Raw genomic sequence first — 24,767 nt, 5'->3', positions numbered from 1 at the left:
ATATGTAAATTTGTAACTCATCTTCAATATCGGCGTCCGTCTCTGATACCTTCTGAACCTCTCTGCCTCCGCCGATTTGGAACTCGCATCGCACATTTAGCTTTCCGTTCTCTCTGCTTTTTCTAGGGTTTTTTGTTACTCTTAGCTTCAAATATGGGAAGGGCAAAGAAACCTCAAAAGTTTGCTGTCATGAAGAAGATGATAAGCCACAAAGCTTTGAAGCAGTAAGTAAAAACGACTCTTTTTTCCTTCAAATTTGGAATTTTTTTTTTTAGGTTCTTAATGCTTCTGTGTTTTTCTTCAGTTACAAGGAAGAGGTTCTGAATCCAAACAAGAAGGACCTCACGGAACTTCCGAGAAACGTGTAAGCTTGGCTAACACTTTTGTCAAGTTGTAATTTTTGTGCTTCCGTAGAATTTAGATTTTGATTTGTGTTTTTGTATTTTGTTTGGATCAGCCCGAATGTTCCTTCAGGGATGTTCTTTTCTCACAACACAAATATGGTTCCTCCTTACCAAGTTTTGGTGGATACCAACTTCATCAACTTCTCAATCCAGAATAAGGTACATATCCAATTGCGTTTCTCTACCACAGAGCTATAGTCGATCTTTGTTGTGTTATTGTCTTCGTGGACCTGATTGGAATCTCGTTTTGGTTCTAGTTGATATCCTTCTTAACTTGTTTTTATTCTTTCTCTGTATCTTTAGATTGATCTTGTGAAGGGAATGTTGGACTGTTTGTACGCAAAATGTGAGTTACTTAAACTTTGCTAGGTTTATTTAGTTATGGATAGATATGCCAGATTTTTTTTTTAGTCTCTTGTTGACCTTTGATCATTTCGGTTTTGAAGGCACTCCTTGTATCACGGACTGCGTCATGGCTGAGCTAGAGAAATTGGGTCAGAAGTATCGTGTCGCTCTAAGGTAACCCTTCAAGATTTCAAAGGGTTTTTTAGTATAATTGTTTTCATCTCCATTTCGTGTATTTTTAACTGTTAAGTTTGGTAGGATTGCGAAAGATCCTCGCTTTGAAAGACTACCTTGTGTACACAAAGGGACATATGCTGATGACTGTCTCGTTGACAGAGTTACTCAGGTAATGCTTCGGTCTTACCTTGTTGAACTTTGTATACAGACTCTGTAAGGAGATACTGATGCTCTACTCTCATGGTTCTTGGGTTATAGATCCTATCTTTCGTATATTTCTGTGATATTCTTTTTCTTGTTATATACAGCATAAGTGCTTCATAGTAGCTACATGTGATAGAGACTTGAAGCGAAGGATTCGAAAGGTAAAGATAGTTTGATAAGGCACAGCTCTTTTTTTTAAAAAAGAAAAAATGTATATATCAATAGCTGAAATTCTTTAAATGTTAACTTTTCTTTTGTTCGTTTGCAGATTCCTGGTGTGCCAATCATGTATGTGACGCAGCGCAAGTACTCAGTAGAGAGGCTGCCAGAAGCAACAATTGGTGGAGGTGTGTATCTTTTGACTGTGACATCTAAATCTAAAGGTACTTTGGTGTTAGCCTATATGAATTCCCTTTTTGTAACCTTTGGCTGGTTTTTTTCTGGTGCAGCTCCAAGATACTGATATTTGAACAGAGACCCGTATGGATTCCGAGAAGTTCTGAAGCCTGAGTTAGTGTCGGTTTAAGCTATGAATCAAATGTTGTGATACCTTAAGCGATTTTTGTTCCCTGAGTTGGTTAATCTGCTGTCTGTTTGATACAAAGTTAGTTAATAATAACTTAATAGAAATCTTTATAATGCTTTTGCACAAAGCCTCATTTGTTTTTTGGTGAAAGCCTTTTGAAACACATTATTCTTCATCTATGTTTAGTTTTAATCGCTGGCCATAATCATGTCTTGTTTAGACTTCGAACATTGAGGTGGGGATTAAGATAATTACATTGGAAACAGCGGGTTGTTAAAAGAAAAATAAACGTGGTATAATACTGAATTTTCCTTCCGAGAAATGTTTTCACGAGACGTAACCAGCTTTGAGCTTTGGAGTTTTCTGTTTGACGAAGAACGCAGATAGAACACTTTTGGTCCGAACAGGGGCTTGAATGATCTCTCGTCGTGGGTTGTCAAGTGACTTGTGTGCCGACATAAGTTTAGGAACCTCAACATCCTGAGGAACAACAAACTTGTATCATCAAAAGCCATGAGCTTATATTATTTAAAATAGCTTACTAATCTAATCGGAATTGTGCGATGTTTGTTTTATGTATTCTCAGAGATTTTACCTTGTGGGCAACACCGTATGTCTGCCTTGTGGTGGTGGATGTTGCAGGGACACCTGGGACCTGAGAACCAGCCAAAGGCTTCTTGTTTATTAAGTTTTCTTCATCACCTGCATGAATTTCAATGTATTATCAAATGTTTCAAGTCTCTTCTTTATGGGTTGTATTGGAAGAAATGCTATTTTTTATATTCTTCTTCAATTCCCTGTTTCTCGTACCTAAAAGATGGAACACTCCAGATGTCTTTGTGAAAGCTTTTGAATCTTTGGAGCTGCACAATAAATATGCGTTAGTTACTTAGTCATCAAGAACGTGTGAAACAGTACCAAGGCTTTTTGTGGGCTCACCTTGGTGCAACAGTGGTTGTTCCTTTTAGGGTAGACTTGGTCTCTGAGCCTAAATGCCAGGAGAGTGATTTCGATGCAGGTGCATCTAAGTGAGTCAAAGCAAACATTACTTAACAGTTCAATTTTTCACTATAACTAGTATACAAAGCTCAAAGATGAGGACATTGCACCTGAAGGTTGAAGACGGGATATAGCTTGATAATGATTCTGTCTTGTGTCAGTTCGTCTCAGAGGACTAAAGTGTACCCGCTTATTAACGGAATCTAACAACAGCCAAAAAAAGAAGGATTGAGATTTCCATAGTAATGACCAGAATCTAAACAAAGGCATAGAAAAGCTCTTACTGGGTAGAATGTAATGCTTGTGATGCAATGGGATAACTGCTAATAGCTGTTGCTGTCTAAGACCTTCTTTGTCGATATACGTCCGGCATGTAAGCAGTTGCTGACGATAAGAAGATATACACAAACCTTAAGGAAGAATGTCTACAAAAGGTAAAATCAACAGATAAGTGTTTGTGTGATCGTTTGTAACCTGGCTAACACAAGAAGCTCTCAGCTCCATAGTTGATATGTCCGAGTTTTGTTGATCAAAGAGATCAGTAAGCTTGGAAGCTACAGTTCCAAGGTGATCAACAGCATTAACCAGAGCCTTTACAGTGTAGTCCTTTAAATTGTCCAATACCCTAACAAAAACGGTAACGTAAAAGGGAAAATATAATGAACAACCATCATTCAAAGCTATGGAATCTGAAGCTATTGATAGTTGAAATGAAAGATTACATTTGCTTTTGCTCGCTATGTAGATAAGACTTTTCACAGTAATCAGCAGCCGAGTAAAGTTGAGGCCTCAAGTTCTTAAGCTCCTGTTACATTAAAAATAGGGGATCAATTTAAAAACAGTGTAAGCCAAAACCATTCAACAAATCACAGGATTCTTCAGTCTGTCTCCAGATGTATCTATGCATCAAAAGCTAACATCCAATGGTAGAGAAAAAGTCAAAACCAATTCTAAAACTATTAGTCAACTAAACATTGTCTTTATATCCAAAGAGCTATTATTGACCCAAATGTAATCTTGAGGAACTGTGATAACACTAACCGACAATCATCATCTCGGTCCCATGTATATAGCTAGACACTTAATCCTCAAATTTACAGCTAAAAACACTTAGTTTTTTTTTTACCATGGACACTAACGCCTATAGGCTACAAGTTGTGATCATGGATCTGGCTCAACCAAACCATGTTATTGTGATCATAGCTGTTGATTTCTGTAGAATCTAACTAAACGGAAGAAAAAAAAGGAACCTGCAATGCCGTAACGAAGCTCTTGCTGCGTTCCATGGAAACCTCGTCGAAGGTCATTGCCGGATTATCCGCTACCGAATTCTCCGTTTCCATTTTAGCCTTTTCTTCTTCTTCTTCTTCTTCTCCGACGATATGTTAGTAGAAAACGATCTTAAAAAACCGTCGAATTAAGCGATGAGAGGGAATAAATTGTGTATAAATTACGGCACCGTATTCCGATTACTGTATCAATGTTTGTTCGGATTTGTGATGTAAGGTTAGATTTTCTGGTGAGACTGCTAAGCTAACTTGAGAGAGAAAGAGAGAAAGAGAGAGAGAGAACGAAGGTGAGTGAAGTAGAAGCGATTCCCAAGGACTCAAATGCCATTTTCCTTTCTGAGTAAAAACGAATATAGAAAACGACTTCGGGAAAGACGCACTGATGTTTTTTATTATTTCATTACAATATTCATACTATATATACTAATACCCCGAATTGTTGTTATAAACCAAAAATCGAATTTTAATCTCCGTTTGGTTTCTCGGCGAATATTTGTTGCTTTCAGTTTTAGTATTGGTTTCTGATCAACTGATTAACTATGATCTAATTAAATACCTCTACATTAGCTTGACCAATTAAGCCAAACTCAAAATTAACATGTATGTGAATTAAAACAACATAAACTGAAAGAACATTGAATTAATACTTTTGTCTAGTATACATAAAAAACTTAATTTGTAGTTCCAAAATATACAAGATATGTAAAACAAAAAAGTTCACATGTCTTGTATATCTTGCTTTTATTGCGGTAGGTGATAACACATTAAATAGTTATATATTTGCGGTGAGACTCAATGCAAGCATTTAAACTAAGCAAAACTTAAAACGGAGGTGGATCTAGGGATGATAATGACGGAAATGACCTTGTGAAAAAAGTCCAGTCAACGGGACAAGATTTTAATGAATCGGTCAAGTTGTACATAAAGAAACGCTGGCGGACACGTAAGCATTAGCCAGCTTCGCATCCTGAGATCCACACGTGTGGACCAGCTGTCCAAACGGACATGCCGATTTGCACGTGCTAAGGCCCATGGCTCCATTATCGTTTACTCGGCAAAAATCATTGGCCCAACAGTTGGGGCCCAACTTACTCTTTGAAATCATTTCTGCGATCTACTTTCAAATTTTCAATGATTCAGGTGGATTAACGTCAGGCGAAAATACCGATTTGCAGGTTGTCATTGGCACTGAAATCCGTTATAATTCAACTTTAAATTGTAGATTACAGTAAAAAAAACCGGCGAAAATCAGATAAATGCAACATGTAGACAACTAATTGAGACTCTAAATCATATTCTTAAAAGGCAACCACCTAATCTAATGATTATTTGCATATATTCAAAAACAACCGAGCTCCAAATTTTTTAGTTTTGTTCACTCTATATAGATGGAGCAGATTTAACAAGTGAACGTTCTCATTATTTGGTCTGTTGCGAATAAAAAAAACTAGCCTAAGATTATTCAAAACCAACTTCAAATTGCATCAAGCCATCTTAAAAAAAAAAGTCGAATTTATAAGATAGCACATGCAAAAAGCAACTAATCTGATTTCAGCATGCATATAGACTAAATAGCAAATGGTCCCTGGCTTCAAAGTTCCAACTTAGACATTTCGTCCCTAACATGTATATATGGCTTTTCTTGGTTATAACTTATACGCATTGAAACGGTTTTAAGTTATACCGTTTATATCAATTTATTGAGTTTATTTCATTATTCTCCATCAGATGTATATTTTTACACACACCAAACTTTAGTCCCACCGGATCTTAACTCTATCTATTACACACAAAAGACTATATACAGCATTAATATGTTTCCGAAGACGATGATGAATCTCCGAACTCAAAATACGTCGGCTTCGGTGTCGAAGGGCAGCTAATGGCTTCAACAAGCTCTTGAACAGTGAGCATTTGAAACTTTGGAGGCGAATTAATGGCAATGTTATCGACCTTGTGTTCATAAATCTTCCCATTCTTGTCGAACTTGTACTCTGAAGTGCCATCAAATCGACCACGAGTCTCCCAGGGACCACGAGGAATTCCATGAACAGTCCATCGAATCATCAGTGTGTTCTCTGTGGGTTGCCAAACACTAACAATGTCGACGCAGAGTGCTCTGAAGAAGATCCTCCCATGGAAACGTAACGCCCAGAATATGGATTTGTAGTTATCGATTCCCATGAAAGTGTTCATCGGGTCTCTGAACACAATATCATCCCTGTCAAATTAGACAAGAAGAGCTAATCAAGAACAGGATCAAGCAGAGGATTCTCCCAAGAACATATCAAACAGTACCCTGAAGCAGAATATTCGTTGAGAAAGCTAGTTAAGAGGAAATCAATTAGAATATAAGCACGACCATGAAGCAAGAAGACGATTGTTTCACAAAAGCTAACAAAGAACAGATCAAATTTGGGATATAAGCATAAAGCACGACCCTGAAGCAGAAGATTCATTGAGAAAGATGATCAAGAACGTTTTCAGTTAGAGTTTCCGATTGTTTGTTTGTTCTAGGAAACGAAGAAAGACTGTAATACTGGAAAAGCAAAAAAAAAAAAAATTTGAGAATCCGCAAACCTGTAAATGTCAAAATTGGGCTCTTTGTAGAACAAGGAAGGAAACTCCTCTCTGATACAACGAACGGCGTGACCCATATTCACGTAGTAGTTCTGCTTATCTTCTTCTTCCTCTCGGCTAATCTCGCAGTCTTCCTTCACCGGAGCCGAGAATTTACCGTACAATCTCGATTTCTGATTCTTCACACCAGACAAATTTCTCGCGTCAACTGCGGAGACCGTAACCTTCCTCCTCATAAACGCATGATTTACATTCGAATTCGAATCAGAGAAGATTCTCGCCGAGACGGTGGATATCTCCGGCGAACGGACGAGGAATGCCATCGGGGAAATGCTATGCGGGGAGGAGATTGAAGATTAAGTTAGGGCAAACATATGTTTCAGTTATCAAAATTTCTCGGAGACAAGAGAAAAAGAAAGGGAGTAAGAGAGGGATTTTGCAGAAGAATATGCTGCTTTCAGGATTGAGAAGAAGACGAGAAGGCGCGACGCGAGGATAGGTCAGGAAAATTCCCTGCGGATAAATTTTCTTTTTCTCATGGATAACGATTACCGGACTTGTCATCTTCAACGATAAAGACCGTAGAAATTTCTTCAAATTAGGACTAAATTGAATATCATATGACGGTCCATTAATGGTAAGGCCTTCAGGACCTATCTTTAAAGCCCATTTTATGTACTTTTTGTTTTTCATTTTTCATGCTTTACTTCTTCTTACACACATATGCATATGCTCAAGTTTTGGTAAAGAAGTTTTCCGATAATTAACACACATAAAAAGAGGAGCCAGCAAAAGTAGCACAAAATAAAATATAAATACATATAGTTTATGATCATGTGATGAGTTATATGACTTATATCCAATCTAAAAGTTCAAACTAATACACCTCTTCAATTGTTTAAAAAAGTACTCCACAGACGAAATGTAAACACGAACAAAACCGATCTGTAATGTAATCAGATTTTTTGTTGAGCAATATTTAGCCATGAGTATTCACAGCTTCCCAGAGCAAATTCTTTAACACAGGATTTGTCGCATCTCTAGCTTGAACCGCTGCATTCCTCAGAGTCCTAATAGTCCACACATTCGCCTCCCACCACGAAAGACTCCTGTACGGAAGATTATGCTTCTTACAAAGCTCCTGCACCACCGGAGATACTCGCCGGAGATGGCAACGCGGTAGCCGAGGGAACAGATGGTGCTCTAACTGAAACTGTAACCCACCGAAGAACCAATCCATGTAAGATCTACACGATATATCAAGCGTACCGGCAGTTTGCTTCTCGAACCAATCGTTTCCGTTTGGCGGACCGGTGTATACGTCGGCAGCGAAATGGTTCAAACAGAATTGGACGTGTTGGATCGCCGTGACGGCGAAGCTTGTGAACACGAAGATGATCCTCTCTGGCCAATTTGGGAGGAATGACACTAAGAGAGGGAACCATGTCCAGAAAACGAGGATTCCGGCGATGTTTAAGGCTCGATCGGGAACGTGACGTTTCGAGAACAGCAAGAGGAATGTTTGTACGAAGAGATTGATTCTCCCGACGCACATCACCGGGTAAAACGTCCAGTGTTGATAGCTGATTAAGAACCGAGCGAGAGGATCGAAGGTCAATTTCCTGCCATAGAAACGTGACGTCATCGATTTGAAGAACTTGGTGGAGACGGCGAAGATTGGGATGTGTTGTAGATCTGGATCGTGGTCAAGGCTGTTACAAGCGATGTGGTGAGCGTTGTGCGTCCATTTCCACCACGCGATCGAGATCCCGGTGATACAATTTCCGGATAGAAGCTGGACGATTTTGTTACACGGCTTCGTCGACGTCACGTTGTAGTGGCCGGAATCGTGGCCGACGTAAGCGCTCTGGATCCAGAGAAGTCCGAGGAGAACGGCGGAGACGAGGTGGGCCCAGACGCTGGTGCACGCCAAAACGCCGTAGACAACCGCCGCGAACATTACGGCGACGCACGTGAGGGTGTAGAGAGTCACGTGTTCTTTTTTGTCGAAGAGGCCACGTTTCGAGAACTCGGCGGCTAAACGGCGATAGTCACGTGACACGTCGGACACGTGGAAGTCTCTCACGTGGTAGCCGTTGTGGAGCTTTTCCAGGTGGTGCCATGCGGTCCCGGGATGGTAAGCGATGAAAGCGTCGGTGACGTCTTGACCGGCGAGATTGAGGATCGCCGCTTCGCCTCCGGGATGAGATCTAACCCAATCGGAGACGTCGTAGACTTTCCCTTGAATCGAGATCCATAAATCTCCTGATTTGTTATGGGTTTTTAGATCCTCGCTTGAAATGTACCTTTTCTTCGTTTGCTCCGCCATTGTTGTTGAACCAGAGAAAGAGAGATCGAGAGAGAGAGGGGATTTAACCAAAATCCAGAAATTAACAGAACCCAATCTGAAAAAAGGTTTTAAAAACCTTTTCTCTGGATTCGCAATTCACAGATTCTGAATCGAATTGTTCTCATCGACCCCTTTTCTACCTTATATTCTGGTTTGGTTTGTTTACTGTTTTAGAATTGGTAATTCGAATCTTTGACACTTGTTTTCTTTGTGTTTTATTTTTAGGACTGATTTGAATGGTTAAGACTACTTAAGCGTGTGAAAATAATAATCCGTTACGTTAACTCTATTAATGGAAATGTTGATGGTGAGCAAATATAAGCAAATGGGAAATGTTGATTAGAGAGAACTCCATTTACAGAAATAAATCTAACATATTATTTCGTCTATTAGTTTCTTTTACAGTTTGACTTTACAAAAAAAAAGCTTTATTTTCCTCAAAAGCAATGTCAAGTCGCCAACAACAAATGAATAATATCCCAAAAGCACAAAAGTTGGTAACGTAAGTTAGTTTTTTCTATTAAGAAGACATCTTAAGAAGTTAAAAAGTTTTATGGCTCTAGATTCTAATAGCAGATTTTTGTGCAATTTTGTATGGGCTTATATCTTCTTAAAATGGGCCTAATTGCCCAAATGATCTCTCTCGAGTTTTAGAACTCGCGGCTCGCGCGCTGCTTTCGCCGGCATAGGATGTCGCCGAAGTCCTCTGCAGAAACTTTAATCTGTAAGACGCCATTAGTCACTCACTATCCACTTGCATGCAATCATTTGTTGTATTAAGTAATAATTACAATGATTTATTTGATTTTGTAATGAGTTTTTCTTTTTCGTTGCTCTCACATTAGGCTGGTGCAATCGAAATCGCTGAATTTTTGGGTTTCTAATATAGAGCCTCCGAGATGAATCCGGGGAATTTTCAGGCTCCAAATCCACAGTTCCAGTGGGCTCCGATGCTACCTCCGGATCCGCCTCGCTGTGGTGTGTTTTGGAATAAAAATAACATAATCGACCAGATTAAACAACTCCAAGATACGCTTAACCTGGCAAAATCAGTGTAAGAAAGGCCACCCGAAATTATATGATTATTGTTTTGTCTTGATACTGAATCACTTGAGTGTCGGAATTTTGATTTTAGATAGTTACAAATATCGAATCACAGTAAATTAAATGGAATATCAGTAGTTTTCACAGCCAATTAGAGCAACTTGATCTGTTAAGACATATTAGCTATATTACCAATTTCACCGTTGTTGAAATTTCTAATAGGGAGAAGGAACTGGATGCATTGAGGATGATCAAAGAAGGCAAAGGTTCAATGGAAATTGTGGAACAAGGGACAGGAGTAGAGTATTTGAGATATATAGAAGGTATGAGGATGGAATTGGGAGAGCAGGAGACACTTTCAGTGGAAGCTGCTAACACCTTGATCTCTACCTTAAGAGCACAGCTTGAGCCTTTTAGGTTTGTTATTGACGAGAATTGTCCATGGGAGGAGAAATCTGCAGCAGTTAGATTGACTTGCAAAATGAAGAAATCGAAAAGGAACAAACTGTGGAGGAAACGAAAGAGACAATGTGCTGCAGAAATGCGAGCTAAGGTGGATTCGAAAGCTCTATTTAACTTTTATTGCAATGGCCGCAGTGTTTGAGTTATGAACTCTTATCATCATCTTGGTTATATGGTTTCAGGAACCTGAAAGATTTGAACAAGCTGATCGAGAGGCCGACGAATGGAGAGAAAAGGAAATGGCCAAGGACATGGCAAACATAAAGGTAATATCAATGTGTAAAGCAATAATTTGGTGTTTCTCGTTTTAAGTATCTGACTGGTTCTGTCTATTTTTCAGGTCGACGAGATGAAGGCAATTGAGAAGGTTAAGGTAAAACGAGAGCGAAAGAGATTAGAACCCGAGGTGACGCTTGTAAAGCTATCTTTCAGTTTTTCATTTCGGTTCTTTTACGTCAAACAAACTCATGGTTTGGAATGTTGCAGCTTGAACTAGCTCTAATTGTTGAGGAAATGCAAGAGTTACGTTCCTTAAGAATCGAAAAACTGAAGAAGCAAGGTATGTCATTAATCTGAAGTCGTAGAATGCTTTTTGAAACAAGAGTCTGACTAAATTAAACGGGTTATATGAATACACAATGCAGGGCATTTTCTTCCGGAAGAAGATGACAAGTTCTTCGAGAGTGTTCGTGCTGCGGTGGAGCAAGAGGAAACCCAAGCTAAGTCCCTAACAAACACAGAGACCAAAGAGAATGTCATTGCCTCCGAGGAGGACACTCCTCTCGCCACCAGTAACAAAATCGACAAAGACATAGATAAAGAAAGCGGTATGGTTGCAGCATCTTGTGAAAAGTCAATGGAAGCTCCTGACAGTGGTGGCGACAATGTGTCGAATTTACCAGTGGAGATGTATCACTACTACTACGGAAGCAATTTCGACATGAGTAGACTTATTGAGGTGGGTTTGATTTAAATCTCCGTCTCTTTTATCTCTTATTTCAAAGAGGTGATTCACCTGATTTATGGTTTAAAAAATACAGATCAGACGAGAATGGGATGCATATCTGAGTCCCGTAGGAAGGTAAGCTTAGCATTTTTTTGTCATAATTTAGACAAGTTTTTGATGTTTGTCTGTTAAGAAATAGTCTTGATTGTCTCTATACAGCCGGATTCCTAGAAATTGGGTGCAGCCATCGCCACCAGCTAATGAGATTTGGGCTTCATGTCTTGTTAAAACTCCCAAGAAAGACCTTAATTAAGCTCCAAATAATATTGTTGACGAGACAATGTAGATCCAATTCTGCAATATATTCTTCATGTATTTTGGCAGAAATCTGAAACATATTCGATATATAGGAAACATCGGTTCTGTCTATTTCCATTCTTGTCGCTGAAGGGGTAACGTCGAGCGTTGATCGAATTATTAGCTTACTGTCCATGTCCAAAGTCAGAGTACATGTCCAAGTTCGTATTTTAAACTTTACGTTACATTTTCAGTCGATTAGTTACCATTAGAATTATAATCGATTTATCACCATACTTCATTAACAACATTTTTTAAATTAAGATTTGCGATCATGTTAAATTCTGCAAATTCCACATGCCTGATTGTCCTGAAATATTCGGTCAATTAACATTAAAAAAGTACAGGGAACAGATTGTAACCGAAGTTCAAGAATTAGCTGAATCAAAAGAGGAGTTGTGGGGAAGATGATTGTTGAGCTATTCAATTGACAAATGAATCACAACTGCCCATCTGCCCCTAATTGATTTTGCAGGGAAATCTTTCGTACAAAATGCATTTGATCGCACTAAGCCGATACACACAATCCCTGCTATCTAAAAACACAGTCTTCATTAGCAAACTATACACCAAGAACACAAGACGATAGCTGAAAAAACAGCAGAGCATCAAAGAATCCTTGGAGACTCAATCTACGAAGGTTAAATAAATTGTTAGAGAAGCCTCATTTCATGAGCATACTCGCTTCCCTGCTGGGTCCTTCGCTTTTCAATAAACATAATCACCAGTAAAATTTAATCGAATACTGAATCCATAAGGGATGAAACACCGAAATCCGAAATTATAAACCACAGATCTCGGAATTATCCACCAATCTCCGATTTTCTTTTCCGAAGGTAAACTTGGCTTGAATACGCATTGATTACAGCGTTTCACCCATAGGTCCCTCGTTCGCTAAATTCCAATAAAAACTATGAAACAATACGAATCCGATGCTCAGCGAATACGAACCATAATGTAATCGGATTTCATCTCGCGAGACGAGATTCGCCTCGCGATCTATCAACTTTCCGATATTAACTCGTCATCGCATCTCTTGATACAGAGAAAAATTCAAAGTAAACAAAAAAAACAAGAGCTAAACGCAATGAATAAAACGGCGAGGAAGAAGAAAGATGATTAGCCATTAACCCTAGAAGAGGTGTGGAAGGTGATATATCTTTTGATGAGTTTATATAGAGCATGTATTAGGGCTAATGCGAACGTATCATAGCCGTTGGAGTTATATAAATCAACGGATGTAGTAGATTAGGCCCATCTTTTTGATCTGGACTTTTGCTAAAAGCCCATCTTCCTGCTATGAATCAGCGTCTTGATATGTCTCCAAAGTAAAGTCAGCCGGAGGATTTTTAATTCTATGGTTAAATAAAAGGCTGTGGTGTGTTTTAGGCCATGTATATTTTTGGGCCTTGATTATAAATCTGAATGACCTAAAATTCAATGACCGATGACCCGACCCGTCCGATTAAATGATCGCCAACTTAAATCATGAAAACATTTGCCGATCTACCTTACGCGATTAATATTGAAATTCAATCTTACAGAGAAAGATTCTTGTCTCTTTTTGATAAATCCTCGGAGGAGGAATCTGTGACTCTGTCGGTTTTTTTCGTTGTTACAAGAGCTGAGAATCTGTGATCAATTCTCAATGTGGAGTTCGATTGAGAATTTGAAGGAGAATTTGAACAAGATCGCGCTCGATGTGCACGACGAAGAAGATGATGAAGATCTCTCCATGTATGGTTCCACCAATGTCGACGGTGATTTTATGGAGTCTGATCGGAGGACTTCTAATGGCTTTAGGTATTCCAGGTCCGTATCGAGGTCTCCGATGACCAATGGCGTCGAACCGCCTGTTAATACTGAGGTATTGTACTTGTTCTTGGTCATCTACTTTATTAGTTTATAAATTAGGAATCCGAACGTCACTGAAATGTTGCTTAATCACGGGACTGGAAGTCTAAGTTGGGTTTTGTGTGTTAAAACTTTGAGAAATGGTTTGCGGAATGTAGTAGATTGTTTATTTTTACTTTTATGTTCAATTTTTTAGATTGAGAGATATAAAGCAGAGATCAACAAGCTCCAGGAATCAGAAGCAGAAATCAAAGCTCTGTCTGTTAATTATGCGGCTCTATTAAAAGAAAAAGAGGTTGAGGATGTTCATCGATTTATGAAGAGTCTTCTTGCCTTTCCCTTTCTCTTATGCTTTGGTTCCTCACACAGAAGCCACTTGGTTACAGGATCAGATAACCAGAATGAACCAGGAGAATGGCTCATTGAAACAAAATTTGACTTCAACAAATGCCGCTCTTAAAGAGGCTAGAATGGATCTTTCCAGGGCATCAAATAACAATGCTATCAAGGTTTGCTTCTTTCGGCTCTATTCTTTGTGGCGTGTTCATTAACCATGGTATGGTGTTTGCTTAAATGTCTTTGCACCTTTTCTAAACTGTTTGTCAAATTTTCTATACGCGCACTGTTTTTGTGCTATCTGGTACTGCCGCTAGCCTGCAAATCTTAATTTTCAGGAAGAATAACATGTTGCTGCGTACTGCATAGTATATTGATTCGATGGGACTGATGCTTCTCCCGCTAATTATGTTAAGGTTTAAAACATCCGACTAACATATAGTCTTCTGCAGGGAAACAGTAATCATTCACCCGGCAGGTCACAAAAATCCCCTACAAATTGGAAAAGTCGAAACCATATGTACAATGGCATTGCCTCGAAACAAAACGGGACTGAGAACGGTTCCGATTCACATAAAAAGGAGCAGGTATCTCTGCCGTTTGATTAATCATTTTCTTAAATTAAAAAAAGCTTTGGGTTATTTTGTTTGCTAGATACATGTCTTTTGATGTATCGTAGTTTCAGAGCGAAGTCTTCATAGTTACATTATATGTATATCTAATAATACGTAAATGACTTTATTCTCTGTGAAGGAAGTGCCAAAAAATTACCTTTGTGTGTTCTTCTGGCAGCACGCACGCGGAACTCTAAACAACAATCTGATTGCCTTTCAGGAGTTTGCAGATATGCTTGAAGAGAGAACCAGGTCCATGGCATCTGCTCAGGCTAGAGAGCTTGAGAAAGAGCGAGAAAAATCAGCAAATCTGCAGATTTCGCTACAAGGTATATAGCAGCACTGGTAGATTGGCTGTTTCTTTATATCTTTCTTATCGAGTATTCTCTCACTCACCTTGCTGTCATCAGAGGAGCGGAAACAAAATGAGTCTTTCAAGAAGGAACTCCAATCTCTGAGGTTAGATAAGGAAAAAGTAAGTATTTGAATCTCTATGAACTTTTGTTTGGTTAGGCATAGCCATCTTTACATTACAGTTTTGTAATCTGATTAATGAGTAGATATTTATTCCAACTGGATGCAGACGTTCATGGAGATTAGCAAAGTACGTAGTGAGTTGGATGCAAAAGTAGCTGAAACCAAGCAACTGCAGATGAAGTTGAATGGCTGGGAGCAGCAGGCCATTGGAATTTCCATTGAAAATCTAAAAGAGGCTAACAAATTTCTGGAGAAGGAAAATAATGAGCTTAAGGTTTAAGACAATTTTTACTTTTTAGCAAGGTATGTTTCATTTATAGATTTCCTCTGAGCTTCGGACTCTGAAACAGATCTACATTTCTCTCTGTTGTGTAGTTGAAACGAAGTGAACTAGAGGCTTCTTTAGAAGCTAGCCGGAGGTCAACAAGTAGCAAATTCTCCCCAGAGGGCACAGATGCTCTTAGTAGACATCCTACTAGTCTGGACAAGGTTCTTTAATGTTAACTTTTGATTCAATTTGGTCATTTAACCAAAAGAAACGTTGTTTCTATGCGAAATTTTTAAATGTGGAGCAGACATTTATTGTTCCTTCTGCTTTTCGTCATGTATAATTAGGAGAGGCTTGCAAGCTTCCTTGGGAAAGAAGATATGGAAAAATCTTTGCAGATGTTGGAAAAGGATCTGCAGGAAGCACGAAGAGAAAAAGATAAGGCACGGCAAGAACTAAAGCGGCTTAAACAACACCTGTTAGAAAAGGTTATCTATCCTAAAGCTAATTCCCTATAAGGCACAGCTATGTTCATCTTATTTTACCTGCAAATAGTTTTGCGAAGTTTATCCATTGTCCTCTGATTATAACTCTTTAGATTGTAAATCAATACTTTTGCCAATGTTCTCTGTATCTGTGAATACAATTCTATACACCTTTTTCTTTGTATATTTTTACAGGAGACTGAGGAGTCAGAGAAAATGGATGAAGATAGTAGATTGATTGAAGAACTCCGCCAGACTAATGAATATCAAAGGTCTCGGATACTAGGTTTGGAAAAAGCTCTTAAGCAGGCAATGGCTAATCAGGAGGAAATCAAATCGAGCAACGACCATGAAATCCGGAAGTCAAAGGGTATAATTGAAGACTTAAATCAAAAGCTTGCAAATTGTTTGAGAACGATAGATTCCAAAAATGTGGAACTTCTAAATCTTCAAACTGCTCTTGGCCAGTACTATGCTGAAATTGAAGCTAAGGTTTGTATTGATCAAGATATTTGAAGTTTTTCCCTATTAGGTGTAACCTTGATTAATTTATGTATTCCTGTTCTTAAATGTTGTAGGAGCATTTTGAAAGAGAGCTTACAGTGGCTAAAGAAGAAGCGATGAAACTTGTAGCACGTTTGAAAGTAAAATCTCTAATCCTTTCCTTTGTCAACTATATGATATGTTATATTCATATGGATTTCAATTAATGCGATTTTTCTTTTTCTTAAGGATGCTGATGAGCGGTTAGAGTCATCAAAGAAAGAAAAGGAGGAAGTAACATCGAAGCTGTTACACGCAGAAAAAATTGCAGAAGAATGGAAAAACAGAGTAAGCAAGGTTGAAGAAGACAATGCAAAAGTAAGGCGTGTTCTTGAGCAGAGCATGACTAGGCTCAATAGAATGTCAATGGACTCCGATTATCTCGTTGATAGGTGGGCCAATGTCTTTTATTTTACATACTGTTACATTTCCTTAAAACTCTTTATCTTATGGCATATTATTTCTTCAGGCGTATTGTTATCAAGTTACTAGTTACATACTTCCAGAGGAATCACAGCAGAGAGGTAAGATTTGTGAAACTAAAATTCAAAACTCATTTTTTCTACTTAGCCTGTTAATCAAGTTACATCACAACTTTCAAGATGCAGTAGAACTGTAGAAGTACGGCTTTGATTGTTTCGAACACAAATTTTGACGTTTTACTAAATACTTTCGCTCATTGTAAACGCAAACGGAGTTTTTCTCCTTCTGTTTTGTTTTTAGCTTTTGTATTTATAAATTACAAGCTTATGCAGAATGGCCTTAAGCTTATCTTTCTCTTATATGAATGTCTCTGAGTAGGTTTTGGACCTAATGGTTCGAATGCTGGGATTCTCAGAGGAAGACAAACAGCGAATAGGATTGGCACAGCAAGGAGCCGCCGGTAAAGGTGTTGTTAGAGGCGTGTTGGGCTTACCGGGCCGCTTAGTCGGTGGCATCTTAGGCGGTGGTGGTGGTTCACCGGATTCACATCCTAATATCGCTTCAGATAATCAGGTACCAAATGGCTTAAAACAATTAAAAAAAAAACGCTCTGAATATAAGATCATTTGATTAATTTTTTTGCCTTTTTTGTTTGGTTCAGTCTTTTGCAGATATGTGGGTCGATTTTCTTCTTAAAGACGCGGAAGAGCGAGAGAGAAGAGAAGCAGAAGATGCAGCGATCAAAGATAAAGAGAAGACTAGTACGCAGAGACCAACCTATGAGCAATCTGATTCGGAGTTTTCAACGGTGCCTCTTACATCATCGGATAGTAATCACAAGCTCTCGAGATTACTCACTTGACCTCTGAAGACTAGTATGGGTATATACACGTTTTATAGGAATCTTAAACCTGAATGTCTTGCTTTTTTTGTGTTGTAATTATCTCTCTCACACATTTTTATTCCATTAATTCTTTATTATATATACCATTGGTTTTCGACCAAAAAAAATATACCATTGGTTTGGTTAAAAATGAAAATATCTGCAGCTGTTTTTTTCCGATATGCTACCGTCTTTCCGAAAAACAATGTTGGGCTATACTTATAGAAAAGAAAGGGTTGTGTCAGTTTAAAAAATACTAGAATCTAAGGAATGGTTTTGTTAATACCAAAGGTTCTATGGAGTTTTGTTGAAATGTACCAGAAGATATGGAATTGCTTTGCAAGTATTTTAAAATTTGTAAATTTTAATTCGGGTATAAATTATGTAACAGGTTTCTATTTAGTACAGTATTTCCTTTTAAGCTATGTGTTTTAATTCAGTCAGTACCCACAAACTTAAAACTAAACATATCCCAAGGTTGAATTACTCAAGTATTCATACAATAGCCGGGAAACCAAAAAATACATAGTTTTTGAGAATTGGGGGAAAAAAAGGGTAGTCATAATGTGATAAAGTGACATTTGGGCCATCGGCGGCAAAACTCTGGAAATGACCAACAATTTCACATGATCGACAAAAATTAAGCATAAAAAAACCATAGACGTCTGTATTTAACCCAACTTGGCCTTGAGAGAAGCAATGGGAATCTTAGAAATAACTTTTTCATCAAACACCAGATACTGTTTCTGCAACTCCTTCATCGCTTTCTCTGCCAATGGATCAACCTTGTCCTCATGTTTCTCATACATCATTGGCACTGTGTGCAGCACCACGAAGCAGATGTACACCAGCGTCAGGAAATTGCACCAATTGCCTACTACCGAGATGATCCATAGACCAACAACAACCTGATGACAATAAACAATATGGATTACCAACCAAATCACTTCATTTCACAGATTATTGCATAGAGCATATTTCTGTTTACACGGTGTATAGACAAGGTTCAACTGAAAGCTTTAAAATGAAACTAATTCCCCATACGAATTCAACCATTTTTTAGATTGTTTAACTAGACTGCAAATGTCAGCAGCAAAGATTGAACATACCATCAGGAATTTTTTCAGGTCCCTTCCTAAAGCAATGCTTCGTAGGATAACAAAAGCTTGGTTTAGTTCGTTTCTCAGAGAAGAAGCAATCGTAAGGAAAGCCTCCTCGGGAACATGGACCTCTGGAATTTGAGGTGGAGTCCTGCAAACAAAAAGAAGAAAAGAAAAGAGGGGTTTCAAAACCAAACAAAGAGCAAACATCCAGATATTAACATGGTCAAGGCTCTGAATCTTTACTTGTTGATGAATGTGTGAGCATTGGACCACAAAAACAGGCCTCCAAGAGCGAGTATCGAAATGTGACACAAAAGAGACAACAAATGATACTCAACCAGCTCAAACAGAACCCAGATAGCAGTCGCGACGCCGAGAACAGCGGCTGATAGTTTTTTATCCCTCCACAAGAACACATCAGCAGCTGCGCAGAGTCATTGGAAAAAGGAGAACTTAGGCAACGACATGAGTGAAGGTTAAGCATACAGACGGAGATTAAAGTTCCTCATTACTCACAAGTTAATAACATAATATTAACCAATAACAGCCAATAAACAGCCTTCACATCAAAAATTCAAAGTGATGTAGCAAGATCTCTTCAATTTCTTAACGTAAATGACTGTAATCTAATCAACCAAGCTTATATACCCACTATTTCTTAAAGCAAAAGGTCCTCTTTTTGATGCCTGAATCACTTGGGCTCCCATTTCGTACCGGGAACAAATCTTACAGGACTGATTTAAGAAAATGCAGGTATAACAAAGTACTGTATATATTAGATCAGGTTTGTCATCCAATTATAAAACGTAATTTCCTTCTGAAACTACTTTCATGCATCATATCAATATCAGAAATGCGATCTTATACGAGTGTTGCAGATCAAGCGTCAACGTATGGGGTATAAAACAAACACGATCAAACCAATGAACTAGAACAAGAAAGGAGAGATTAGAAAAAGGTAAAACCCGTACGCTTTCCACCACCGAGAACCTTGTGAACAGGCTTCTCTCTGCCAAAGAGGCGATAGATCTTGGCCTTCACAGCCGAAGGCGAATCCGGTTTCTCGTACTCGGATTCAGACGATGACGACGAATCGTGATGGTGAATCTTCTCGGCGATCTTCTCCATCAGAGATTCCTCCGCCGGCACAGATTTCTCAATTTCTTCCGCCATTGATTATCGATTGAATTTCTCCGATCCCGAACTCAATAGAGAAAAACTCAAAATATTTGTATCCAACGAGAGGAGGAAATGCAAAGAGGAAATAACCACGAGCCTGAGGTTCGGGACCCGACCGTGGTGGTTCGGAGATAGTTTTTAAATAGGGACGTTAACGGCGTTAGTATTTTGACATAGGATAGGGGAAAAAACGGAAGTCAACGTTTTGTTGACGGAGAAGTAGAGCCTCGGACGTGTAGGCAACCAAAAGGAGGAAACGCTGATAGTGCGTTAAGCGTTTGACCTTTTCACTCGGTAACCCGACACCACGAGTGGATTCAGGAGACGTGTCTCAAATCAGATCGCGAAATCGACGGCTCAAAACTTAACGCTCGTCAATTTTCACAAAATCATGTTTCAAACGATATCCGTCTGAGGAATAGGAGGGGCAATCTCTCTCTCCCAGTCAGCGCTTTCGTCTAGGTTGGATTAAAGTCAAAGTCTAACTACATAGTATTCATACATTATGGATGGATGTTTGTTTTCTTCACTTACATGTGTTTACTGTCCGTTTATTTTACTGGATCCAGAACCATAGCATATATTTGATACACATATTTGCATTTATTTGATAAAATAAAGTGTCCCACAACTGTTTGTTTTTTTTTAAAAAAAAAATCAACAAATACACCACAAGATAGTGCGGGGCGAACTGGTGGACTATTCTAAGTCAAATAACATTTAACACATTCACATCACTTATGACAAAACAAATATTTCAAATATACATATGTTCACACACTACTCAAACTCCTCACGATTTTATGCTGACGTGCGCCTTCCAAAAGAAAAACCTTCGATTATCGGCTATCACCATCGAACCAGGACCTTAATTCAAGTCACGTAGAGAGAATGCAGAATCACTTTAACTCTTCTCAAAAATTAGGCATGTTGCCATTGGTGTGTTTGGAACGCACTAACCGCAACCATGTTTCCTCTCATACAGTTACCAGAACGTTTATACTAGATTTTCAGATAGAAAAAAAAAGTGTATGCAAAATATTGCGTCATTCATTCAAACAAAAAAAAATATATTGCATGTTCTTTGTTAGACCAAAAAGAAAAGAAGTGTATGCAAATATTAGTCTAGGAAAATTTGTCTTATAGATGTTTATGTCAGTTATAAAAATTAAGATACAGTATACATTTTTAATCAAACCACTTAACATTTGGACCTACAAACGTAGGTATGACGGTAAGTTCGTCGTCAACTACTTGCTGGGAAAAAAAAAAGCTATTCTAAAATTTCTTGTTCCCAACTTTAGAAACATCTATTTCCGACATTCAAAAGCCTACCAATATTTATTTAACTAGAGTAAGTTATGCGTATACACTGTTCAAACTCGAACCCTTTATTTATGTCACAAAACAGTGAAAACACGACCGCGTATTTGATTTTAAAATGCTCATATGATAAGGTAACAAAATTTAATAATTAACGTCAACAAAAAAGAAGGATAAAAACTTGTGAAGTATATAAACCATTCAAATTGGATTTCATTTCGATGATATTAATGACAAACTGAACTTAATTTTGACGGAGTTTTTTTTAATTACAAATCAGTAAAGTTGTAATGAAAGTTGAAACGGAGCAAAAATAATTAATAATATTAAGGGCGAATGGATCTATTTTAAAAAAAAAAAAAATCATCTTCTTGCTCTCCTCCGATCGGCGGCGTACTGCGAGAGCGGCACAACTTCCGACAATGGTGTAGACAGAGGCGTAGATGTCGGCGTCGGAAGCGGCGAGTTCCGGCAAACAGGACATGAACCGTTGAGTTTCAGCCACGCGTCAAGACAACATAAATGGAAGTAGTGTTTACACTCGGGCATCATCCTCAGCATCTCCGCTTCTCTATACTCACACAAACAGATCGAACACGTCGTATCTCCTCCGCCGCCAAATCCATCGGAGGACGCGGCGGAGGTTTCTTTGGAGAAGTGGAACTTAGGGTAGGAGTTTATGACGGCTTGATCGAGACCAACGATGACGTCACCCGCTTCGAGATCTTCGTTGTCTTCTTCGGCGACGAAGATTATGCGGGGGAGGATTACGCTTCCGCCACGTTCTCCGGTGGACTCAACGGCAGTTGTGCGGCGGCGAGAGTCGCGGCAACAGATGTAGGAGGATAAAAGGACGGTGGAGAGGAGTACGAGGAAACCGAGAGCTATGGCTATGGAGTAGCCGAAGCCTAGAGTTGTGAGGTAGGTGTGGTTGGGGGCGTGTGGCGGAGACGGCGGGAGAGGAGGATGGTGGAGGAAGACGGCGGAGGAGGAGGAGGCGGTTGACATTTGATGGTTAAGAAGAAGAAAAATGGGTCCATGTGGGAGAGAGAGAAGGAGAGAGAGAGTGATAGAGATTTTAATTTTTTTTTATCTTTAATTTCTGAATATTGTTTAAAAACTTTAATTAGTTAGGGGAAGAGACGAGAGGTGGGTGGGAATTGCAGCTGATGCATTCAATACAATTGTTTGGAAACTGAAATTTGCATTTATTGATAAGGTTCTTGTGTAGGTTTTATTAATTAAGTGGCCCAACCCCAAGGTATATTGTATTTAACTTTATTACTATAGAATTATTTATTTTGTTTTATTTTATACGTTCGAGCCTTGAAACATTGACTGCTTAACAATATTTGTCACATACGTATTTGATGGGTTCAATCACAAAATATTCTTGTTTAATTATCATACTTATTCGCTGTCTTGTTTCGTTGAAATTTGTTTTGGTTCGATATGTGTGATTCAAGGCTTCCTCAGTCCCATCTTTAAACGCTCTTGCCTCTTGTGTTTCGCAATAAAGAAAGACCCGAGGTTTGAAAATTTGTTAATAGCTAGTCGATTAGCTAAAAAGCGATTGATAAGCATATAATATTAACTAATCACATAACAATAAAAAAAAGTAATCAGAATTATAATTTAAAAAAAAAAACTAACCAGTACCGAACAAAAATAGAACTTGAGCAAACCAGTGGGATCTATATGAACTAACAAACGCATATATGTGTGTGATTCTTAAAAGACTGACTAATCGAACAATACTGTATATTGGTTAGTAAACCACGCGGCTAATCAGTAAATTGACCAATTGGTCTGAAGATAGACTTACTATCCGGTTAACTAAAAACGAATAAAATGCACAATCCAATCGGTTACTGGTGTTAGTCGAGAAATTATTACTAGCCTAAATTGAAAAGTCGATGGAATTTTAGGAAACTGGTAAAAAAAAACCTCATATGCTATGTACTCTAATCAAAATCAAAGCAAAATCGCTAGGAACTAGTAGAAAGTCAAAACATACTTCAGATATACGTTATGTATCATCGTGCTGATCTAAATTAATGACCCAAAAAAAGCTGTTAACAAAATGATTAAAAACGTTAACACATATATATCCTAACGAATACCTTTGGAAACCGAAAATTCAAAGATGGATTTTCTTCTTGCACTCGACATCTTCTATAGCCTGTCGCGTGATGTTCACAGCCATCGTGCAATTCATCATAACCGTAACGTGCTTCTTCGCAATCCCCATTATCTTCACCTTTCCACTAACCCTAGTGTAACTCCACACGTTCACAAGACCCGACCCACTTACTTCTCGAGCCAAACCCGGATCCAACAATATCTTATCTATCATAATATCAACCGTCATGTTCATCCTCGCCGTCCGATGCGGTCTAGCTTTCCCCGGTGGCCCACGTGCTTCACCCACCACCGTTCCTTTGTAATAGATATCGGTCGTTGTGTTGGAATACTTAAACGACGCCGAATTCGGATTCTTGACAGACACGTCGACGATCATCGAGATGTTTGTTCCCAACAGTTGGATCTGCGTCCCTGTGGTTGAATCTAGACCGTTGACTGTTACACCGTTCATTTTTATGATCGGGTCTTTGACTCGGAAGACCGTGAAGGTTAAAGTCAACACGATCGTGATTAATATTAGAGATGTTGCTGTGACGCAGATTAAGCATTTGATTCGGTTTCTGCGACGACGGAGAGTGTTGTTCTTGTTGGATGTGGATTCATCGCTCACCGGAATTACCGTCGCCGGAGCTAGTGGACGAACATGTTCTGGTTCGGCCATGGTGGTTTTTTTTCTTCTTATGTTGTGTGTGTGTAGGTTTGATTAATTACTTCTGATTATGTGATTTATATATAAACCAAATTTAGTGATGGAGAATGTTGACTTATATATGTGTGTTTCATGTGTCACTATTATATCTTCAAGGGGGAAAAAAGTAAGAGAAAATTAATGTAAGTGGCCTAACCACTAACAAAACTGAGATCAATTATTGAAGTAGAAAATGGGAATGGTATTAAATTGGGTCCGATTTTACGGTTATACCTGTGTGGGAGAAAGGTAGAAGCACCAATAAGAAATTGTCAGTTCATTACAAGTTTGACTTTTGCATAAACGTCTGAGAGTACTTTCGACAAAGAATATTTGGATTACAATTAACTCTTCCGAAATGGCCAGTCTCATTAGGATGCAGTTTCTAATTATCTGGTGACAACCTACATTCATACCCCCCTTTGTTTACGTAAACACAACTTTTAGTTTAGTAGTATCTTCATGTCAAGAAGATGATGGTTTGCAATGTGTTGGAAAGTAAGTTTGACGATAGTCACGACATGAAGCAATACGAGCTGGACTACTCTCCAACCGCCATTATTATGAAGGTTTACATTGTAAAAAAAAGAAAAGAGAACTACAGATTTTTTAGATTATATCACTATGTATTTTTCTACTTGTCCAAATTAGACAAAACATATATATATTTTGTATGTTATTTGATTCGATCGATGATCTCCTTTCTCTCAAACTCAAAATTAGACAAGTACACAAACACAAGATTACAGCATTATTTGACACT

General features: G+C 38.5%; 9 protein-coding genes and 2 non-coding genes across 17 annotated transcripts; 3 read left to right on the top strand and 8 right to left on the bottom strand.

Moving 5' to 3' along the window:
- The first annotated feature begins 19 nt into the window (after positions 1 to 19).
- On the top strand, positions 20 to 1,766 carry LOC18015843 (rRNA-processing protein FCF1 homolog). The gene is made up of 9 exons (XM_006397746.2): positions 20 to 224; positions 305 to 364; positions 458 to 563; positions 708 to 750; positions 851 to 923; positions 1,008 to 1,095; positions 1,235 to 1,291; positions 1,399 to 1,477; positions 1,580 to 1,766. The coding sequence occupies exons 1-9, from the start codon at positions 154 to 156 to the stop codon at positions 1,591 to 1,593; spliced, it is 591 nt and encodes a 196-aa protein (XP_006397809.1). The 5' UTR covers positions 20 to 153; the 3' UTR covers positions 1,594 to 1,766.
- A 16-nt stretch (positions 1,767 to 1,782) lies between these two features.
- LOC18015842 (protein ABIL1) lies at positions 1,783 to 4,284 on the bottom strand. 5 transcript variants are annotated; one of them, XM_024155054.1, is made up of 9 exons: positions 3,906 to 4,284; positions 3,378 to 3,460; positions 3,130 to 3,280; positions 2,940 to 3,039; positions 2,766 to 2,858; positions 2,596 to 2,674; positions 2,467 to 2,519; positions 2,252 to 2,358; positions 1,783 to 2,151 (listed from the first exon to the last, which is right to left on the bottom strand). In XM_024155054.1, exons 1-9 carry the CDS (start codon positions 3,996 to 3,998, stop codon positions 1,984 to 1,986), a joined length of 927 nt encoding a protein of 308 aa, XP_024010822.1. In that variant the 5' UTR covers positions 3,999 to 4,284; the 3' UTR covers positions 1,783 to 1,983. The 5 variants fall into 5 exon arrangements, with proteins under 5 accessions (XP_024010822.1, XP_024010823.1, XP_024010821.1 ...); XM_024155055.1 differs by having other exon boundaries at positions 2,596 to 2,644; positions 3,906 to 4,283; XM_024155053.1 differs by having other exon boundaries at positions 2,596 to 2,680; positions 3,906 to 4,282.
- A 1,329-nt stretch (positions 4,285 to 5,613) lies between these two features.
- On the bottom strand, positions 5,614 to 7,034 carry LOC18015841. The gene is made up of 2 exons (XM_006397743.2): positions 6,525 to 7,034; positions 5,614 to 6,165 (listed from the first exon to the last, which is right to left on the bottom strand). Exons 1-2 carry the CDS (start codon positions 6,845 to 6,847, stop codon positions 5,754 to 5,756), a joined length of 735 nt encoding a protein of 244 aa, XP_006397806.1. The 5' UTR covers positions 6,848 to 7,034; the 3' UTR covers positions 5,614 to 5,753.
- A 277-nt stretch (positions 7,035 to 7,311) lies between these two features.
- On the bottom strand, positions 7,312 to 9,022 carry LOC18015840 (delta(8)-fatty-acid desaturase 2). Its single transcript, XM_006397742.2, has one exon. It carries the CDS (start codon positions 8,851 to 8,853, stop codon positions 7,504 to 7,506), a length of 1,350 nt encoding a protein of 449 aa, XP_006397805.1. The 5' UTR covers positions 8,854 to 9,022; the 3' UTR covers positions 7,312 to 7,503.
- A 498-nt stretch (positions 9,023 to 9,520) lies between these two features.
- Positions 9,521 to 11,766, top strand: LOC18015839 (U11/U12 small nuclear ribonucleoprotein 59 kDa protein). Its single transcript, XM_006397741.2, has 9 exons — positions 9,521 to 9,598; positions 9,720 to 9,928; positions 10,141 to 10,471; positions 10,563 to 10,646; positions 10,721 to 10,786; positions 10,867 to 10,939; positions 11,025 to 11,338; positions 11,421 to 11,461; positions 11,546 to 11,766. The coding sequence occupies exons 2-9, from the start codon at positions 9,774 to 9,776 to the stop codon at positions 11,637 to 11,639; spliced, it is 1,158 nt and encodes a 385-aa protein (XP_006397804.1). The 5' UTR covers positions 9,521 to 9,598; positions 9,720 to 9,773; the 3' UTR covers positions 11,640 to 11,766.
- A 311-nt stretch (positions 11,767 to 12,077) lies between these two features.
- LOC112086218 lies at positions 12,078 to 12,219 on the bottom strand. Its single transcript, XR_002899368.1, has one exon. It is a non-coding gene; the product is annotated as a small nucleolar RNA snoR135 (small nucleolar RNA).
- Positions 12,220 to 12,243: 24 nt separating this feature from the next.
- On the bottom strand, positions 12,244 to 12,390 carry LOC112086219. Its single transcript, XR_002899369.1, has one exon. It is a non-coding gene; the product is annotated as a small nucleolar RNA snoR145 (small nucleolar RNA).
- An 807-nt stretch (positions 12,391 to 13,197) lies between these two features.
- LOC18015838 (golgin candidate 4) lies at positions 13,198 to 17,679 on the top strand. Of its 3 annotated transcripts, none has more exons than XM_006397740.2 (15): positions 13,198 to 13,550; positions 13,734 to 13,832; positions 13,924 to 14,046; positions 14,326 to 14,460; positions 14,708 to 14,816; positions 14,898 to 14,962; positions 15,071 to 15,238; positions 15,340 to 15,453; positions 15,580 to 15,720; positions 15,913 to 16,209; positions 16,296 to 16,361; positions 16,450 to 16,652; positions 16,730 to 16,784; positions 17,062 to 17,256; positions 17,345 to 17,679. In XM_006397740.2, exons 1-15 carry the CDS (start codon positions 13,332 to 13,334, stop codon positions 17,543 to 17,545), a joined length of 2,190 nt encoding a protein of 729 aa, XP_006397803.1. In that variant the 5' UTR covers positions 13,198 to 13,331; the 3' UTR covers positions 17,546 to 17,679. The 3 variants fall into 3 exon arrangements, with proteins under 3 accessions (XP_006397803.1, XP_024010879.1, XP_006397802.2); XM_024155111.1 differs by having other exon boundaries at positions 14,666 to 14,816; XM_006397739.2 differs by having other exon boundaries at positions 14,627 to 14,816.
- A 432-nt stretch (positions 17,680 to 18,111) lies between these two features.
- Positions 18,112 to 19,900, bottom strand: LOC18015837 (reticulon-like protein B5). Its single transcript, XM_006397738.2, has 4 exons — positions 19,641 to 19,900; positions 18,913 to 19,093; positions 18,676 to 18,817; positions 18,112 to 18,474 (listed from the first exon to the last, which is right to left on the bottom strand). The coding sequence occupies exons 1-4, from the start codon at positions 19,840 to 19,842 to the stop codon at positions 18,238 to 18,240; spliced, it is 762 nt and encodes a 253-aa protein (XP_006397801.1). The 5' UTR covers positions 19,843 to 19,900; the 3' UTR covers positions 18,112 to 18,237.
- Positions 19,901 to 21,373: 1,473 nt separating this feature from the next.
- Positions 21,374 to 22,236, bottom strand: LOC18015836 (RING-H2 finger protein ATL67). Its single transcript, XM_006397737.2, has one exon. The coding sequence runs from the start codon at positions 22,177 to 22,179 to the stop codon at positions 21,535 to 21,537; it is 645 nt and encodes a 214-aa protein (XP_006397800.1). The 5' UTR covers positions 22,180 to 22,236; the 3' UTR covers positions 21,374 to 21,534.
- An 898-nt stretch (positions 22,237 to 23,134) lies between these two features.
- LOC18015835 lies at positions 23,135 to 24,004 on the bottom strand. Its single transcript, XM_006397736.2, has one exon. It carries the CDS (start codon positions 23,975 to 23,977, stop codon positions 23,312 to 23,314), a length of 666 nt encoding a protein of 221 aa, XP_006397799.1. The 5' UTR covers positions 23,978 to 24,004; the 3' UTR covers positions 23,135 to 23,311.
- Between the last annotated feature and the right edge of the window lie 763 nt (positions 24,005 to 24,767).

This window comes from Eutrema salsugineum, unplaced genomic scaffold (genome assembly GCF_000478725.1).
Source record: "Eutrema salsugineum unplaced genomic scaffold, Eutsalg1_0 scaffold_22, whole genome shotgun sequence".
NCBI classification, from domain to species: Eukaryota; Viridiplantae; Streptophyta; class Magnoliopsida; order Brassicales; family Brassicaceae; genus Eutrema; species Eutrema salsugineum.
This window is presented reverse-complemented; position numbering and strand designations above follow the sequence as displayed.

What these genes read in the sequence shown, in the direction of transcription:
- LOC18015843 (XM_006397746.2), top strand. Translation starts at nt 154, where the DNA reads ATGGGAAGGGCAAAGAAACCTCAAAAGTTTGCTGTCATGAAGAAGATG. An exon ending in AGCCACAAAGCTTTGAAGCA is followed by an intron (nt 225 to 304) that starts GTAAGTAAAAAC and finishes GTTTTTCTTCAG; the next exon opens with TTACAAGGAAGAGGTTCTGA. An exon ending in ACGGAACTTCCGAGAAACGT is followed by an intron (nt 365 to 457) that starts GTAAGCTTGGCT and finishes TGTTTGGATCAG; the next exon opens with CCCGAATGTTCCTTCAGGGA.
- LOC18015842 (XM_024155053.1), bottom strand. Translation starts at nt 3,998, where the DNA reads ATGGAAACGGAGAATTCGGTAGCGGATAATCCGGCAATGACCTTCGAC. An exon ending in GAGCTTCTTGTGTTAGCCAG is followed by an intron (nt 3,040 to 3,129) that starts GTTACAAACGAT and finishes TCTTATCGTCAG; the next exon opens with CAACTGCTTACATGCCGGAC. An exon ending in CATACGGTGTTGCCCACAAG is followed by an intron (nt 2,152 to 2,251) that starts GTAAAATCTCTG and finishes TGATGATACAAG; the next exon opens with TTTGTTGTTCCTCAGGATGT.
- LOC18015841 (XM_006397743.2), bottom strand. Translation starts at nt 6,847, where the DNA reads ATGGCATTCCTCGTCCGTTCGCCGGAGATATCCACCGTCTCGGCGAGA. An exon ending in CCCAATTTTGACATTTACAG is followed by an intron (nt 6,166 to 6,524) that starts GTTTGCGGATTC and finishes CTAATTTGACAG; the next exon opens with GGATGATATTGTGTTCAGAG.
- LOC18015840 (XM_006397742.2), bottom strand. Translation starts at nt 8,853, where the DNA reads ATGGCGGAGCAAACGAAGAAAAGGTACATTTCAAGCGAGGATCTAAAA.
- LOC18015839 (XM_006397741.2), top strand. Translation starts at nt 9,774, where the DNA reads ATGAATCCGGGGAATTTTCAGGCTCCAAATCCACAGTTCCAGTGGGCT. An exon ending in CGAAAAACTGAAGAAGCAAG is followed by an intron (nt 10,940 to 11,024) that starts GTATGTCATTAA and finishes TACACAATGCAG; the next exon opens with GGCATTTTCTTCCGGAAGAA. An exon ending in ACATGAGTAGACTTATTGAG is followed by an intron (nt 11,339 to 11,420) that starts GTGGGTTTGATT and finishes TAAAAAATACAG; the next exon opens with ATCAGACGAGAATGGGATGC.
- LOC18015838 (XM_006397739.2), top strand. Translation starts at nt 13,332, where the DNA reads ATGTGGAGTTCGATTGAGAATTTGAAGGAGAATTTGAACAAGATCGCG. An exon ending in AACCGCCTGTTAATACTGAG is followed by an intron (nt 13,551 to 13,733) that starts GTATTGTACTTG and finishes TCAATTTTTTAG; the next exon opens with ATTGAGAGATATAAAGCAGA. An exon ending in CAAATAACAATGCTATCAAG is followed by an intron (nt 14,047 to 14,325) that starts GTTTGCTTCTTT and finishes AGTCTTCTGCAG; the next exon opens with GGAAACAGTAATCATTCACC.
- LOC18015837 (XM_006397738.2), bottom strand. Translation starts at nt 19,842, where the DNA reads ATGGCGGAAGAAATTGAGAAATCTGTGCCGGCGGAGGAATCTCTGATG. An exon ending in GCTCACACATTCATCAACAA is followed by an intron (nt 18,818 to 18,912) that starts GTAAAGATTCAG and finishes TTTTGTTTGCAG; the next exon opens with GACTCCACCTCAAATTCCAG. An exon ending in ACCTGAAAAAATTCCTGATG is followed by an intron (nt 18,475 to 18,675) that starts GTATGTTCAATC and finishes TATTGTCATCAG; the next exon opens with GTTGTTGTTGGTCTATGGAT.
- LOC18015836 (XM_006397737.2), bottom strand. Translation starts at nt 22,179, where the DNA reads ATGTCAACCGCCTCCTCCTCCTCCGCCGTCTTCCTCCACCATCCTCCT.
- LOC18015835 (XM_006397736.2), bottom strand. Translation starts at nt 23,977, where the DNA reads ATGGCCGAACCAGAACATGTTCGTCCACTAGCTCCGGCGACGGTAATT.